The 12,733-nt window shown below is 58.0% G+C and overlaps 1 protein-coding gene across 1 annotated transcript in view; it reads left to right on the forward strand.

Annotated features, from left to right (window-relative positions):
* Positions 1-12,322, forward strand: part of LOC150005548 (contactin-3-like) — an 81,992-nt gene extending 69,670 nt beyond the window's left edge. The window contains exon 22 of the mRNA XM_090284973.1: positions 12,120-12,322. Coding sequence (XP_090141099.1) covers positions 12,120-12,322 — 203 coding nt within the window. The remainder of the gene's footprint in view (positions 1-12,119) is intronic.
* The last annotated feature ends 411 nt before the right edge of the window (positions 12,323-12,733 follow it).

A 12,733-nucleotide genomic window follows, 5' to 3' on the forward strand; every position in this document is an offset into this window, starting at 1 on the left:
TCAGGTTTTATGGAAACACGGAGAGAATAAGGAAGGACCTGACCCTCACCCCAAATATTGAACAAAGTTCACACGCTTTCTCACGTCCCGTTTCTGATTCCATTAAGAGACCCTCTGTTTCGGACGACCGAGGTGGTCTCCTAATGAAATGCAGCCGTCCTGCTGCACGAGCCGGGCAGGCCTTTAGTTCCCGAGTGACGTGGCTGACAGGTCCCAGGGTGCCACTCGCCCGGATGCGGGTGGCCTGGCCCGTCCTCCCGTCCGCGGTCTCAGAGGGTCCCCACGGACATGACTTACAGCAATATGTAGGGGACGCACGCACGCACGCGGCAGATCGTGTTAGACGTTGCAAGAGCCATTTTTTACCTCTTTTTTTACCAATTTCACATTTTGCAGGAATGTGGTGTTCTCTGCAAAATTATCCGAATTCAATGCCAACCGTTCATGTATCAAAAAGAATAGCACGTCGCTTTACCTGTAGATTACATTTAAGATGAAGTCATTGTACGCAAAGGAGAGAAGGGTGACTTCCTCTGCGAGGGCTGTACATACTGTATATACCCAGGACGATCTGACCGTTGCTCCTTCCCAGCAGAACACGAGGAAGCACCGCCTGCGACACCCGTGCTTTATGCCGTGTGCGGCGGAGCGGCGCCTCCGTGTCACCGACGAGTCCTCTAGGTTCCTCTGCTGCCATCTGCAGCGTGACCGCTCCGCGGCACGGTGTTTCCGGCAACATATCTCCGTGAGATCCGTACTCTGTTTCATATTGAAAAGTATACAGAGATCTTTGAATATCCGTGTGTGTGCCCTCTGGTTATCTGTATGTGTGATTTTCTATTATTCTAATAAAATTTGTAACAATCCACTGCCGGCGTCTGGTTAATCTTGGTACAGTCAGAAAGGACGTGTAAAGGGGGAAACAGGAAGAATAACTATCGTTTTGCCAACTTTTAGTCTTTCCATATCTAAGAGGGTATTTTAAAAATCACTCTGCTGGTACTCGGTGGGTTAGAGCATCGTCCTGAGGCGCCAAGACTGTGGGTTCGAGCCCCGGTCAGGGCCCAGCCCAGACTCAGCCAGTGCCAGCGTGCGATCTGTAAGTGGGACGACGGACCGACGTCTCTCTCTCTCTCTCAAAATCAGCGAATACAAATGTTTAAAGTACGTGTGCAGCCTGCTGCCTGGGTGAAGTCCGCCTCCGAGGCTGTGCCGTGGGGAGGGGGGAGGGCGAAGCAGGACGCCGCGTCACAGAGCTGCGGTGTCACGGCCGTTCCGACTCCGGTTGGTGGCGGTGACTCCCACGCTTCCGACAAGCGTGTCCTTAAGGGGAGCGTCCACGCGTCCAGCCCTCCGTGGGCTTTGTCACTGGCACGCGGGTGAGAGACTTGTTTCTAAAAGTCCTCGTGGCGTAAAGGATTCTTAAATATGTGGAAAAACACACCCTACGCAGAGATTGGGTTCTACTTAGCAAGCAGTTTTACATGTTCTTGTTGCTGTCAGGAAAATCAGGCCTAAATTAATAATTCAGTCATTTTCTTACATGAAAATTCAAAGAAATTCCGAGGCAGTTTCCCACTTCATTGTCCCGCCTGTGTCTCTCCCAGCATGACAACCGTCAAAGACTCGTAACCTGATTTGCAAGGTTCCCCTTCCCTGAAAAGCCGTGCGACCCCCTGAGAGAGCGTCTTCCTGAAGCCCGCGGTCCCGACGCTCCGGGCACAGACTCGTGGGTCCTGGGAGGGGGCCCCGCAGACGGCCCTCTGCCGAGGACGCAGCCGGTGGCCCAGGCGTGGGAGGGAGGCGCCCCCGCCGCCCCAGCCAGGACAGGGCAGGGACACCGCGGGCCGTGGAAGGTACCGGAGGGGCCGGCCTGTGGAGTTCTGGACCCGAGCACCCCGTGGGGAGCATCACGCCCAGCTGTGAGCGGAGCGCTCGGCCTGGTGGGTCCACCTGATCCGAATTTTCAGCGGAGGCAGAGCGGGTGTGGGCGTGGCTGGCGTGCGCTCGGGAGCCCACAGCGCAGGAGGCCTGACTCCCACCCACCCACGCAGCACCCTGAGCGGCGCCCCTGGCCCCGTACTGGTGGGCCGGGGCGAGCGGCGGCCCCTGCTGAGCGCTGACCCCATGGAGCGAAGCACGTAGCTGGGCCTCACCCCTGAGAAACGGCCCCGCGCTCGGGCGCAGAGGCCAGGCCGCCGTCCGCACCCGGAGCCTGCGGGGAGGATGGAGGTCAGTACTCACCGCCAACATGCGACATTCTCGGCGCGTTGGATTCCACACTTCGTGTCCCTGCCGTGGGTCCCCTGGGGGTCTTGCTTGTGGCTCGAGGTGGAAGCTGGGGCCCAGAGCCACGTGGAGAAGGGCTGCCCACGGCAGCCGGCCTCAGAGCTCACGGGCCAGGTCAGCGGCCCCGAGGCCCCGGGTTCGTGATTTTAGGGCCCTCTGTCCCCACGCATTCGGTTCTAATTACTCTTCCTTGACACTGATGTTTTGGAGGAAAAGGGATTGCACTGAAGGACGTTCAAATAGTCTCCGTCCTCTCTAACAGCGTTTTCAGGTCTCAGTGTTGCGTTGTTTGAAAGCTTCTCTGCCCAGGAAAAGGGAGCCCTTGACCCTCAGCGGCCTCCGCGTCCTGTGACAGACCTAACTCGGGGCGGCTGGTGGGATGGCGTGCCCTTCACGTGGGAAATACTGAGGGGTCCTCAAAGTGCCGGGACGCAGAAACTGCTCTCGTCTCCCTTCACGTGCAGCAGAGAGAAAGCGACCGTTTTCTTCCCAGTTCAGGGTAACGGGTGGTTTGATGGAAAGAGCCCAGTCCTCCGTGTTTCTCACCCCTGCGCGTCCGCACACGGGGCACGCGGCGGTGGAGTCGTGGAACCAACCGGCTTTGCCCGCCAGGCTCAAAGGCTCCGTGGTCTCGAGCTCCGCACGGTGAAAGGCGGAATTCGCGTCCTCTGGCCTTGTCTCCCGTCTGTGGCCACGTTCTGTGACCACGTGGTGTCTTCCCAGCGCGTCTGCTTCCTGTCCTGGTCACAGGTACAGGCGCGGCCCTGGGCAGGCGTCTTCCAGAGAAAGTCTGCCTCCCCCGACCCTGGTGCGAGGGGCCTGTGAGGGGACCAGGCTGTCCCCTCATCCACTCACAGAGACAGAGGCTGAAAGTGTGGGCAGAACGTTTTCCTTCTCTGACCTTAAATCCTTCCTGGATCCAAATAAAATAGGAGGAGGATGGCATAATGCGATGACAGCAGGCCCACCTGCGCCTGCCGGCAGAGGGGACCTCAGGGAGGGAGGGGCCGGTCAGACGTGGTCCGAGGTGTCCCTGCAGCGCGGGCTGGGGAGGGCCCCGAGAGCCAGGAGCGGGTCCGCGTTGGAGGGCGGGTGTGAGCAAGGTCTGGGCCTGGAAGTGGTGTCTGTTTGCGCTTCATTTAGTCCTTTTCGTGAAAGGATTTGTGTCCGGATGTTCTTCATCCTGCCTCTGAAAGTCTGGAGTAAATGACAGAGAGCAGACACACCGGCCAGCGGAACGCAGAGAGGAAGCTGACATTTAAACAAGCTAAGGACAGGCGTACGTCACGGTCAGCACTGCCCGGACGTCAGGGGAGGGAAGTCTGTTTGACTGAAGTGTGATCATGGAATACAATCGGCGGTAAAAGCGCTAAGGAGGAACGTATTTCGGGGATGGAAAAGCGTTTGCCAAGCACTTGTGTTTGTAACTATGACATTATGTTTCCAATAACGTTAGATTACAAAGACGCTTTCCATGTGAATTGTCAGCATAAAAATGTCACTTGGTTTGCAGGACAATTGACTGTCCAATATGCCGCTGGGCAGTTCCGAGCAATCTCGTCTGAACCCAGCATTAGCCTGAAGGATCGTTGGAAATCAAATTTAGCTCCTTTGCCTGGAAAGTCTGACGCTGTCTCTGGGTTGTGAGTCGTCTGTCAGGCGCCAGCTCTCAGGGGAACGTGACACCATCGGGGAAGCGGTTTTGCAGGATGACGCGCGTCCATCTGACAGCTTTGCGTCCACGATAAATAACAGCGTGGTGTGATCCGGGGAGCAGAATTGGGTTGTAAACAGCCAGCCTCTGAGAAACATATTTTCTTGTTTCACGGTAATATGGATTTTTCTATTTTCCTCTGAAAAGTTTTTCCTGTTATCTCTATACCAAGATGATTTATGGAATTGTGCTTTTAATATCTCCACTGCCTCATAAAAGCATCGATGGAGAGTTACTTTGCACTGCCCGATTTACTCAGAAATGAGGTGTGCACCAGCTCCCGGGGAGCGTCCCAGCAATGCCACTGCTGTCCCAGTCGTCGGGGGATACTCCTGTGCCTGGCTCACTGTCTCATCTGCTCGAAGGACAGGGACTGTGTCCAGAGGCTGGAGTGCGTTTCATGTGTCTCTGTGTCTCTGCTTGACAGGCAATCTATACGTAAAGGATTAATGATATGAATGAACAAACGAATGAATGAATGAGTGAATGAGTGAACAAATGAATGAATGAGTGAACAAGTGAATGAATGAATGAACGAATGAGTGAGTGAGTGAACGAATGAATGAGTGAACAAATGAGTGAATGAACAAATGAGTGAATGAACGAATGAATGAGTGAATGAACGAATGAATGAGTGAACAAATGAATGGGTGAACAAACGAATGAATGAGTGAGTGGATGAGTGAGTGAATGAATGAAGGAACGAATGAATGGGAGTTGGGAATCATTCCATCCCATCCCCTTGCCTTCTCTCCTTCCGGCACCAGCTTCCAGGGACTGACGTTCCCGCGTACATGGGGAACCATGAAGTCCTTTCTCTTAGATGATAGAATACTCCTCCACCCCTCCTTTCTGAAACGAGAGACAGAAGTCACACCGAGCCTCCTGGGTGAGTCCCCGCCGCAGGGACATTGGCCGCTGTTGGCTCCCCTACGCCGAGCAGGCGACCTGCTGAAATAGTCTTGCTTCTGCGCCTGTAGGCACACCAGATTCCAGAGTCTCTGACCTGCAAACTGGGGGTCACGTGCGCGGCTACGCCATGAGGGTGCGGCGGCCGTGGGCACAGGGCATCACGCCTGGTCGATAGACGCGTGGTCACTAGTGGTCGTGAGCGTGGCGTGTCGGTAAAGGAACGCTTCTCCTGGGCGCCGTCGGCTGTGGGGGCAGGAAATCAGTTCCACACACAGATCACTCTGGTCCTGACCTGGCTTGGGCTTCCTCGCGACAACAGGAGTTCTGTTGTTCTTCACTCTTCCTGATGGCAGTGCTTTCCCCACCGGGTCCCTGTCGAGTCCCCTCTTGTGGCTGTGGTGTCTGCGGGCAGCGCTTCGCCGGGACGTGACTTTGGCGACAGGCACCTGCGTGTCGCGTGGGCCGCGCTGTTGACGTTCATTCTCAAGGCACGGGGTTGCCTTCCCCCCAGTGGGCCTGATCGTCGGTGCGCGGCCGGCTCTGCTCCACGGGTCTGCCCGCTGCGCCGGGCGGGCTCAGCCGCCAGGCTGTGTTCTCAGGGGGCTTCCGTCCCGCGAGGGGAAACGGGCGCCGGGCAGGGACCACATGGAGCTGAGAGGGTCAGGCCGGGGCGGGCGTGACCCCGCAGTGGGCAGTGGTGCTCACCGGGGGAACGGGCTCACGGAGCGAGAGGTCGGGGAAGGGAGGAGGTTCCAGCCAGGAGCACAAGGGTGAGGTTCCAACCAGAGGAGTTGGGGCCCCGGCTTTGCGAACAGAAATCAATTGTTAAGTCAAAGGCACTGAGGCCAGAGGAGGCCTCGGACCAGATAAAATGCCATCAGGGACGGAGGCCACAGCCTGCTGGCCTGAAGGTCACGGGAAGGACATCAGATTTCATTCGGAGTAAAACGGGGAGCTGTTCGATGTGTAAGCAGAAGAGAGGAGGGAGTTAAATACTTTAAAAACCACAGTAGCCACTGTGTCCTGTCGGTGGAGGTGGGGAGGCCGTGAGGTCTCGGGGGGCCGCAGAGGAGCTCATGGCATGGAAACCAGCGGGGCTGCTTGCAGGTTTGGGGGATTTTGGAGGCAGGATCATCGGTCACTGGCCGGGACCCGCTGCCCACATGCTCAGGAGCCAAGGCTGTAGCACCGGCTTCTGAGGGAGCTTTCACTCTGGGGGTGATGGGCAAGGAGACGAGAGACGAACTCAGATCTGCCTCTGACCCAGGGCTGGGTTCCCACTGCGGGGCCAGGTTCCCACGGCAAGGCCGGGGTCCCACCGCAGGGCCGGGCTCTCACCACAGGGCCGGGGTCCCACCGTGGGGCCGGGCTCTCACCGCGGGGCCGGGGTCCCACCACGGGGCCGGGTCCCACCGCGGGGCCGGGGTCCCACTTGGAGGAGACGCAGGCTGAGCTGGGCATGCTCAGTGCAGGGGCATTATTTCCACAGAGCCAGAGCTTCCTGCGCCCGCCTAGGGGGTCCCGGCTCGTCCTGCGTCGCGTGTATGAATCTGGCGCTGTGGAACTTGTAGCTGGTGGGAAGTTAGCCTCATTAGGTTAAAAGGTCATTGTTTTTCAGGGCTTTCCTGGGCTGACCGGGTGAGACCGGCAGAGTCGGGGGCCCTGGTTCAGCCAGCGGGAGGCCGTTCGGTTCCCCTTCGGCCGGGACCTGAGACCAGCCCCCCGTTCCATTTGGGGCCCACGAGAGGCGGCTGCTGGCTCGCTGTTGAGGGCCGATGGGGCCCCCTGTCTGCGCGCACCCCGTGGCTGCGCCGGGCTGAGGGGTGCAGAGGAGGTGGAGCCAGAGCCAGAGAGAAAGAACGTCCCTCTTTCACGTGTCACCGTCCCCAGTGACCCCCACAGACATGCCCCCGGCCATTTCCGGTCATTCAGAGCCCCCGACGACCCAGGGAGGTTCTCACGCGGCTGTGCCGGCGCCTTTCCTTTAGGTCCCACGTCACAAGCATGGTCTTCTCCTCGGGGGGCTGTGCGGCCCCTTTGACAAAACCCGGGGAACCCGTCCCAGCCCCACAGCAAGTCACTCCTTTTGGTCTGGAGTCCATGTTCGTCTCCTCACCATCGCCACCTGCAAAGCTTAGTTGTGCACACTGAGTTTATTTCAGGGGGTAGCGTCGGACCCCCTTCCAGACGGAGCGGCTCCCGGGATTCAGAGCAGTTCCGGGTGTGCGGGCGGGGCCTGTGGTCTGGCTTCCTTAGCAGAGCGGCGTCTGTGTCGCGACTGAAAGATGCGTGTGACCCTCCACACCGCACGTGTTCAGATCCCTCACAAATGCGTCTGTCGGCTTTTTGTTCCGGAGCGAGAAGGTCAAAGGCAGCCTCACATTTCCACCACCCGCGTGTGGAGACCTTTGTGATCACGTATGGAGTCAAACAGGGGGCACTTTTCACACCTCCCAGCACCCAGGAAGCCGCGTCCTGGCTGGACAGTAATCCTCCCCGTGGTCTCTGTCACCCAGATGCGCACCCTTGCACACCCGAGTCCTGTCCATCTGTTTAAACCTGATCGACCTTTTACGTGTCTCTCAGTCTGCAGGATCGCTCCCCATCCTTTATTTTTAAGTCGTTTATCGGCACCACGTTCCCCATTTTCTCTAGTGCGGGTAGGCTCTGCCTGGGAGTAACTTCAGCTGCTGGACGTGGGCAGCTACTCTCTGCTCCGCAGTCTCAAATCACCTTCAGCTGCAACAAATAACCTACAGTCAGGTCCCCCAGTGGGGCTGTTCCTCGATCTTTAGGTATCCTCATGCGACGTGGGGGACAGAAATTGTCGGGACATGACATTTAAAGTTTAGTTAAGAGATAAAGGTGATGAAGTAGGCACAGCGGGGCCCCGCGGGGCCTCCCGGGAGCAGGTGGCAGACGCCCTGAGAGCGGAGGACAAACGGCTGTGTGTTGCCACAGCCCTGGAGTGTGGCCAGGAATGAGCCGCTACGGCCGAGGGGCCGTCCGTCTGTCCGTGGTAGACAGCTCTGGGCCACACATCCCCAGGGGAGGGGCGTTTCAGGAGACTCCAGGTCCCGACACCGCGGGTCGCGGGCAGGGCCAGGGGCGTGTACCCAGCCTGACATGCAGGTGGAACCCACACCGCGGGCCCTGGAAAACCTCTGAGAAACGAGAGGCCCCTCCCCAGCGGTGGCCCGCCAGCTGGCGTCACAAATCTTGCTCAGGGTGCTTCCGCCGTATCCACGGTCGGATTTGGGGAAGAGAGTGTGTGCACGTGCGGTTCCAGCTCCCAAGATGGTGGCGGCCCTGCAGGGGCCAAGGTGGATGCCCTGGAGAGACCGTTGAGTGGAGGGCAGAGAAGTGAGCCCCCGGCCTCGGAGGAGTCACACCTGGACCTCACGGGTCATGCCTCCCGACTCCCCTAAGAGCTGCACCTGTCGCTATGGTCCGAGGTGACATTCAGAGCAGCGATCAGCCTCAGCCTGGGGGCGGCAGCGGCAGGGGACTTGCGTGGGGGTGGGGCGCACACACAGCTGTTCCCCAACGTCCTTGTAAGTGGAATGATCCGTCCTTAAATGTGCGCAGGGGTGGGAAGCGAGAAGCGTGAAGCGTGCTAGCGTCCCAGGTTTCTTATTTAATCGCGTTCGGTCTCCTAATTAAGCGTGGATTGCTAAATGGAGTAACACCAGGCCGAGGCATTACCGAGCAGGTGCAGGAGAGGCATCAGCAGGCATTTCTGCGCGGCTAATTAGTGTTCTGGTATGTTCTGCAGAGCAGTCATCATCATTCCTTCTTCATGAGTTGCTGATAATGCATCTTACAAAAATGTGCCTACCAGCGTCCAGAAAACAGGAGTATTCCCAGGGAAGAAAGGCTATACCCATGTGCACTCTTCTTTTTAATCCTCACCCAAGGATAGGATATATTTATTGATTTGGGCGGGGGGGGCATCAGTGTCAGAGAGAAACACCCAGCGGTTCTCTCCCACACGCGCCTTGACCGGGGATCAAACCCACCTCCCAGCCGTGTACCCCGACGGGGAACCAACCCAGAGCCACCTGGCCAGGGCCAAGTGCGTGCCCCTTTAAACATGCAAATCAAGTATTTTTTTTAAAAAGACAGCTTGTAATCCAGGCTTCAAATGCATTTGTATGTGATAAAGTGAACTTCAAAATATTTGCGTTGGTGCAAATCCTTTACCTGGTGCCGCAGAACAGACTTTACAGAGTGAGGAGGAGGGGTCGCCGTGACTGTCATTTCTGTGTCAGGAAGCTACTCGGCCGTTAAAATGAGGCGCCCCCTCCCCCACTGGCCCCGCCCCCGCCCCGTGCACAGGGCCACATCCACATGCACACGGGTTCCTTTTTATTATTTTCCAGCCTCACGGAGACATAAGTGTCACGCAGCGTGGCGTAAGTTCACGGTGTCCACGCGGTGAGGTGACAGACATCCACACGGCACAGCGACGCCACAGGGAGCTGCCGCCTCCCTCATGTCACATCGTCGCCGTTTGGGGGTTGTGATGACACTTAAGCTCCACTCCGTGAGCCACTTTCAAGTGGCTGACGCAGGACTGTCACCTGGATTCGCTCGCTGCACGTTCTCCCAGGACTGGCGCACGCGCGGACGCTGGCCTCAGCCCACACCTCCACCCCTGAACCCGCCGTTGGCGCCGTGTCTGTGACTCCCGCGGTCTTAGGTCCCCTCGGGGAGCTCACACAGCGCTGGTCTCCGTCTGTCCCCACTGAGCACGGTGTCCTCGGGGCTGGGCTGCTGGGCACATTTTTTGGTCACATACACGAGGATATACCGTATTTTTCGCTCCATAAGACACTTTTTTCCCCAAAAAGTGGGAGGAAATGTCTGAACATCACCCGTGACACACGGAAACCCTGACGTGAAGTGGTTGATTCAAATCCCATTCTAAAACCCATTACTCAGACGACACAATCCACACTTGTCCCCGCAAGAGAAAGGTCCTGCCTTGCGCCTTCTGGAACTGTTTCAGATGCTCACTTAAACGTGCATTCACTAGAAAATCAGGAAAACACCACCCGGCATGCAAAAATGCCGGTTGCTTGGGCCCACGTCTGCGCTCCAATGTTTCGGTCCGCAGCCTTCGGAGTGTGTGGCCATTTCTCCTGAAAACCAGTTACCAGACGCCTGCTCAGCCTCTTTTGTAACAATAATTAAACAAGCACTTTCGTCCTAAAAGACAAACTTGGCCTTTTTTGCTTACGATTTCACTGAAATGCCCCTTCCCCTGGGGGAGGAGTTGACTCTAAGGAGCGGTGCCAGGTTCCCTCAGGGCAGCGCGGTCGTCTGCGGGCAGAACGTGCCGATGCAGTGGCGACATGGGCTGGAAAACTGAAAGGCTTTGCCAGGCGAAGGCGGGAAAGTTGTAGGACACATGAAAACGTCCAGGACAGAACTCGCGCGTCCAGGCTAACAGACGCTAATGTGCTGCTTTGTGACCCTCTAATTTATGTGATTCATGGAAGACTCCAGCCCGTGCAACGTGGACTAAATTTCACGTGCATTAACAAATAGCGAAGCAATGAGTTGTGAAGTTATTAGCATCTGTGTCTGCTTGGGTTATTAAGCCGTGCGCAGCGAAGCCGGCCGTACATGGCACTTAATCAGGAGAACTGCTAAAGGTCACCGAGTGGCCTGTGGGCCCCCCCACGCGGAGCGGCGGTCGGGAACCAACACCCACCGCGACGCCCCGAGAGCACAGTCAGTAACTGCGCCACGTCCCTCCTGCTGACGAGCGGGTCTGCTGCTCCCACGCTGCAGGCACAGCGTCTGGTCCCAGATTGCACGTGCTGCCCCCCCAAGTAAATTACAGATTAACGGGGCGCCGGGAGAGAAGCGACGCAGGGTTAGTCTGCTTGTTCGCCCCCCCACCCCGCGCGCTGACCGCCCCTCCCGGCACCGGAGGGGCCACGCAACTTCCTCAGCTCAGGCTAAGTAACCCGTGACCCGCGTGTGATGGCACGTCGCAGCTGCGGGACAGGTCTTCACGTTTCCGGGAGTAAAGGCCGCAAACACGGAGCCCCTGGGTACTTGACCTTAACCTGCCGAGGCCGCAGCTGCTGTCCCGCTGGGCGGTGAGGGTTAGGCAGGAGGAGGAGGAGGAGCACAGCGTCGGCGGCTTGAATGGCGGCTGTGGTTTGTGCGTTTGAAGCCACCAGCGGGGAAGCCAGCGCAGCTGCAGACGTAGCTGTGGGCCCGTGGCTGGACCCACGCGCACCGCGGCTTCCTCGCTGCCCCACTTTGAATTTGACGCTGCGGCCCGGGACGCAGCTCACACCTTTGTGGGTTCAGCCTGCCAGCGTCTTGCTCCAGAGACTCCGGTGCCACTCACGTGGCCGGGAACGGGCCCCGGGACTCCCTTATGGACTCACGGCCGCCGCTCTGCGCGCCGGGAGCCCGGTCCCGCGTTACTGATGGGACCCAGCTGGAAACATGGTGTTTGTAGACCTCTCGCTTGACGGTTATGAAATGTCGCCTTAAAGAGCACAGTCCCCAGCGCCTGGTCAGGATGTGATGCCTGGGGACCGGGGGGGCGAGCGGTCCCCCCAATATTCCCCCATTAACCACCATTCACGCCGGGCTCGGAGCCGGACGTGGGAGCTGTCAGGACGGGGTGGAGGGGGTGGCGGGCCAGCTAATATTTCAGTTCACAGTCGGCTGCGTGTGGATGGTTTCATGACATAACAAACCATAAAGCGCAGGATTTGGACAAGGGCACTGGTCCAGGTGACCAAGAGTTAACGGTGACTCAGACCCTGTCCCCGTCCTCCAAGAGCTTGAGGTGAGCAGAGGTTCTCAACCTCCCAGGGGAGTCTGGCGATGTCTGGGGACATTGGGGGTGTCCCTCTGTGGGGGGTGCTGCTGGCATGTAGAAACCTGAGGTGCCTCTAAGCACTCACAACACACAGTACGGCCACCAACAACCAAAAATCATCCTTTCCAAACGCCAGCCGTGCCGGGGCCGGAAGCCGGGGCCCCGTGGGGCAGGAAGCAAACACGTGCCAGTGAGGCTGCAAAGTGCACCGCGGGGCCACTGCTCACCACGGCGCGGACGCTGCTGGGCGGTCCCCCAGAGCCACGGGCCCCCCCGCCCCCTCACGTCGGGCCTCTGTGTCTCACCCACGTGAGCCCCTTCGTGACACTGGTGGTCCAATGCACCCCGCAGTGAGGAAGCAGTCCAGGCTGACCGTGCGCATGGCCATCGTCACCGAGCCAGGGTTGTCCCGGAAGTCAGCCTCCAAAGCCAACCCCCTCTGCTGTGGTGCCCACGGCCAGCGCCGTCGGGAGCTCTTCCGGGGACAGCAGTTCCGTCACGGGGGCCATCTGGCGGCCTGGACTACAGTCTCACGGTGGCTGTCCTCCCTCTGAGCTTCTGTCCCCAAAGGGAAGACTTAGATTCTGTCCTTGCTGAATTCTTCTTCAGCTTTAAAATGATATCATTCTGGTGATAAGCAGATAAAGTTCTTTGAACAACTTTTTGAAAGGCTGGAACGATGCAGGCAATGTGTGGGTGCTTGGGAACCAGACCAGCTTTTATTGTATGTGAAATAAAAGGTGGCAGAATGGGGGTCCTGGGCACAAAGACTTCATCCTCGATACCGGTCTAAGTTTCATAAGAACACCCCCTTCTGTGCACACCCACGACAGTGTCCATCACTGGGCTCGATATGACAGCCGTTCTCCCAAGAGGCTGAAGGGCAGAGCATTTGAATGATGTCACCAATAACACAGATCAGATTTCAGTACTTACATGCTGTCTCTTAAATAGGTTTAAAGGCA

The sequence above is a fragment of the Furipterus horrens genome, unplaced genomic scaffold, assembly GCF_987537825.1.
Source record: "Furipterus horrens unplaced genomic scaffold, mFurHor1.1.pri manual_scaffold_7, whole genome shotgun sequence".
In the NCBI taxonomy this organism is placed as follows: domain Eukaryota; kingdom Metazoa; phylum Chordata; class Mammalia; order Chiroptera; family Furipteridae; genus Furipterus; species Furipterus horrens.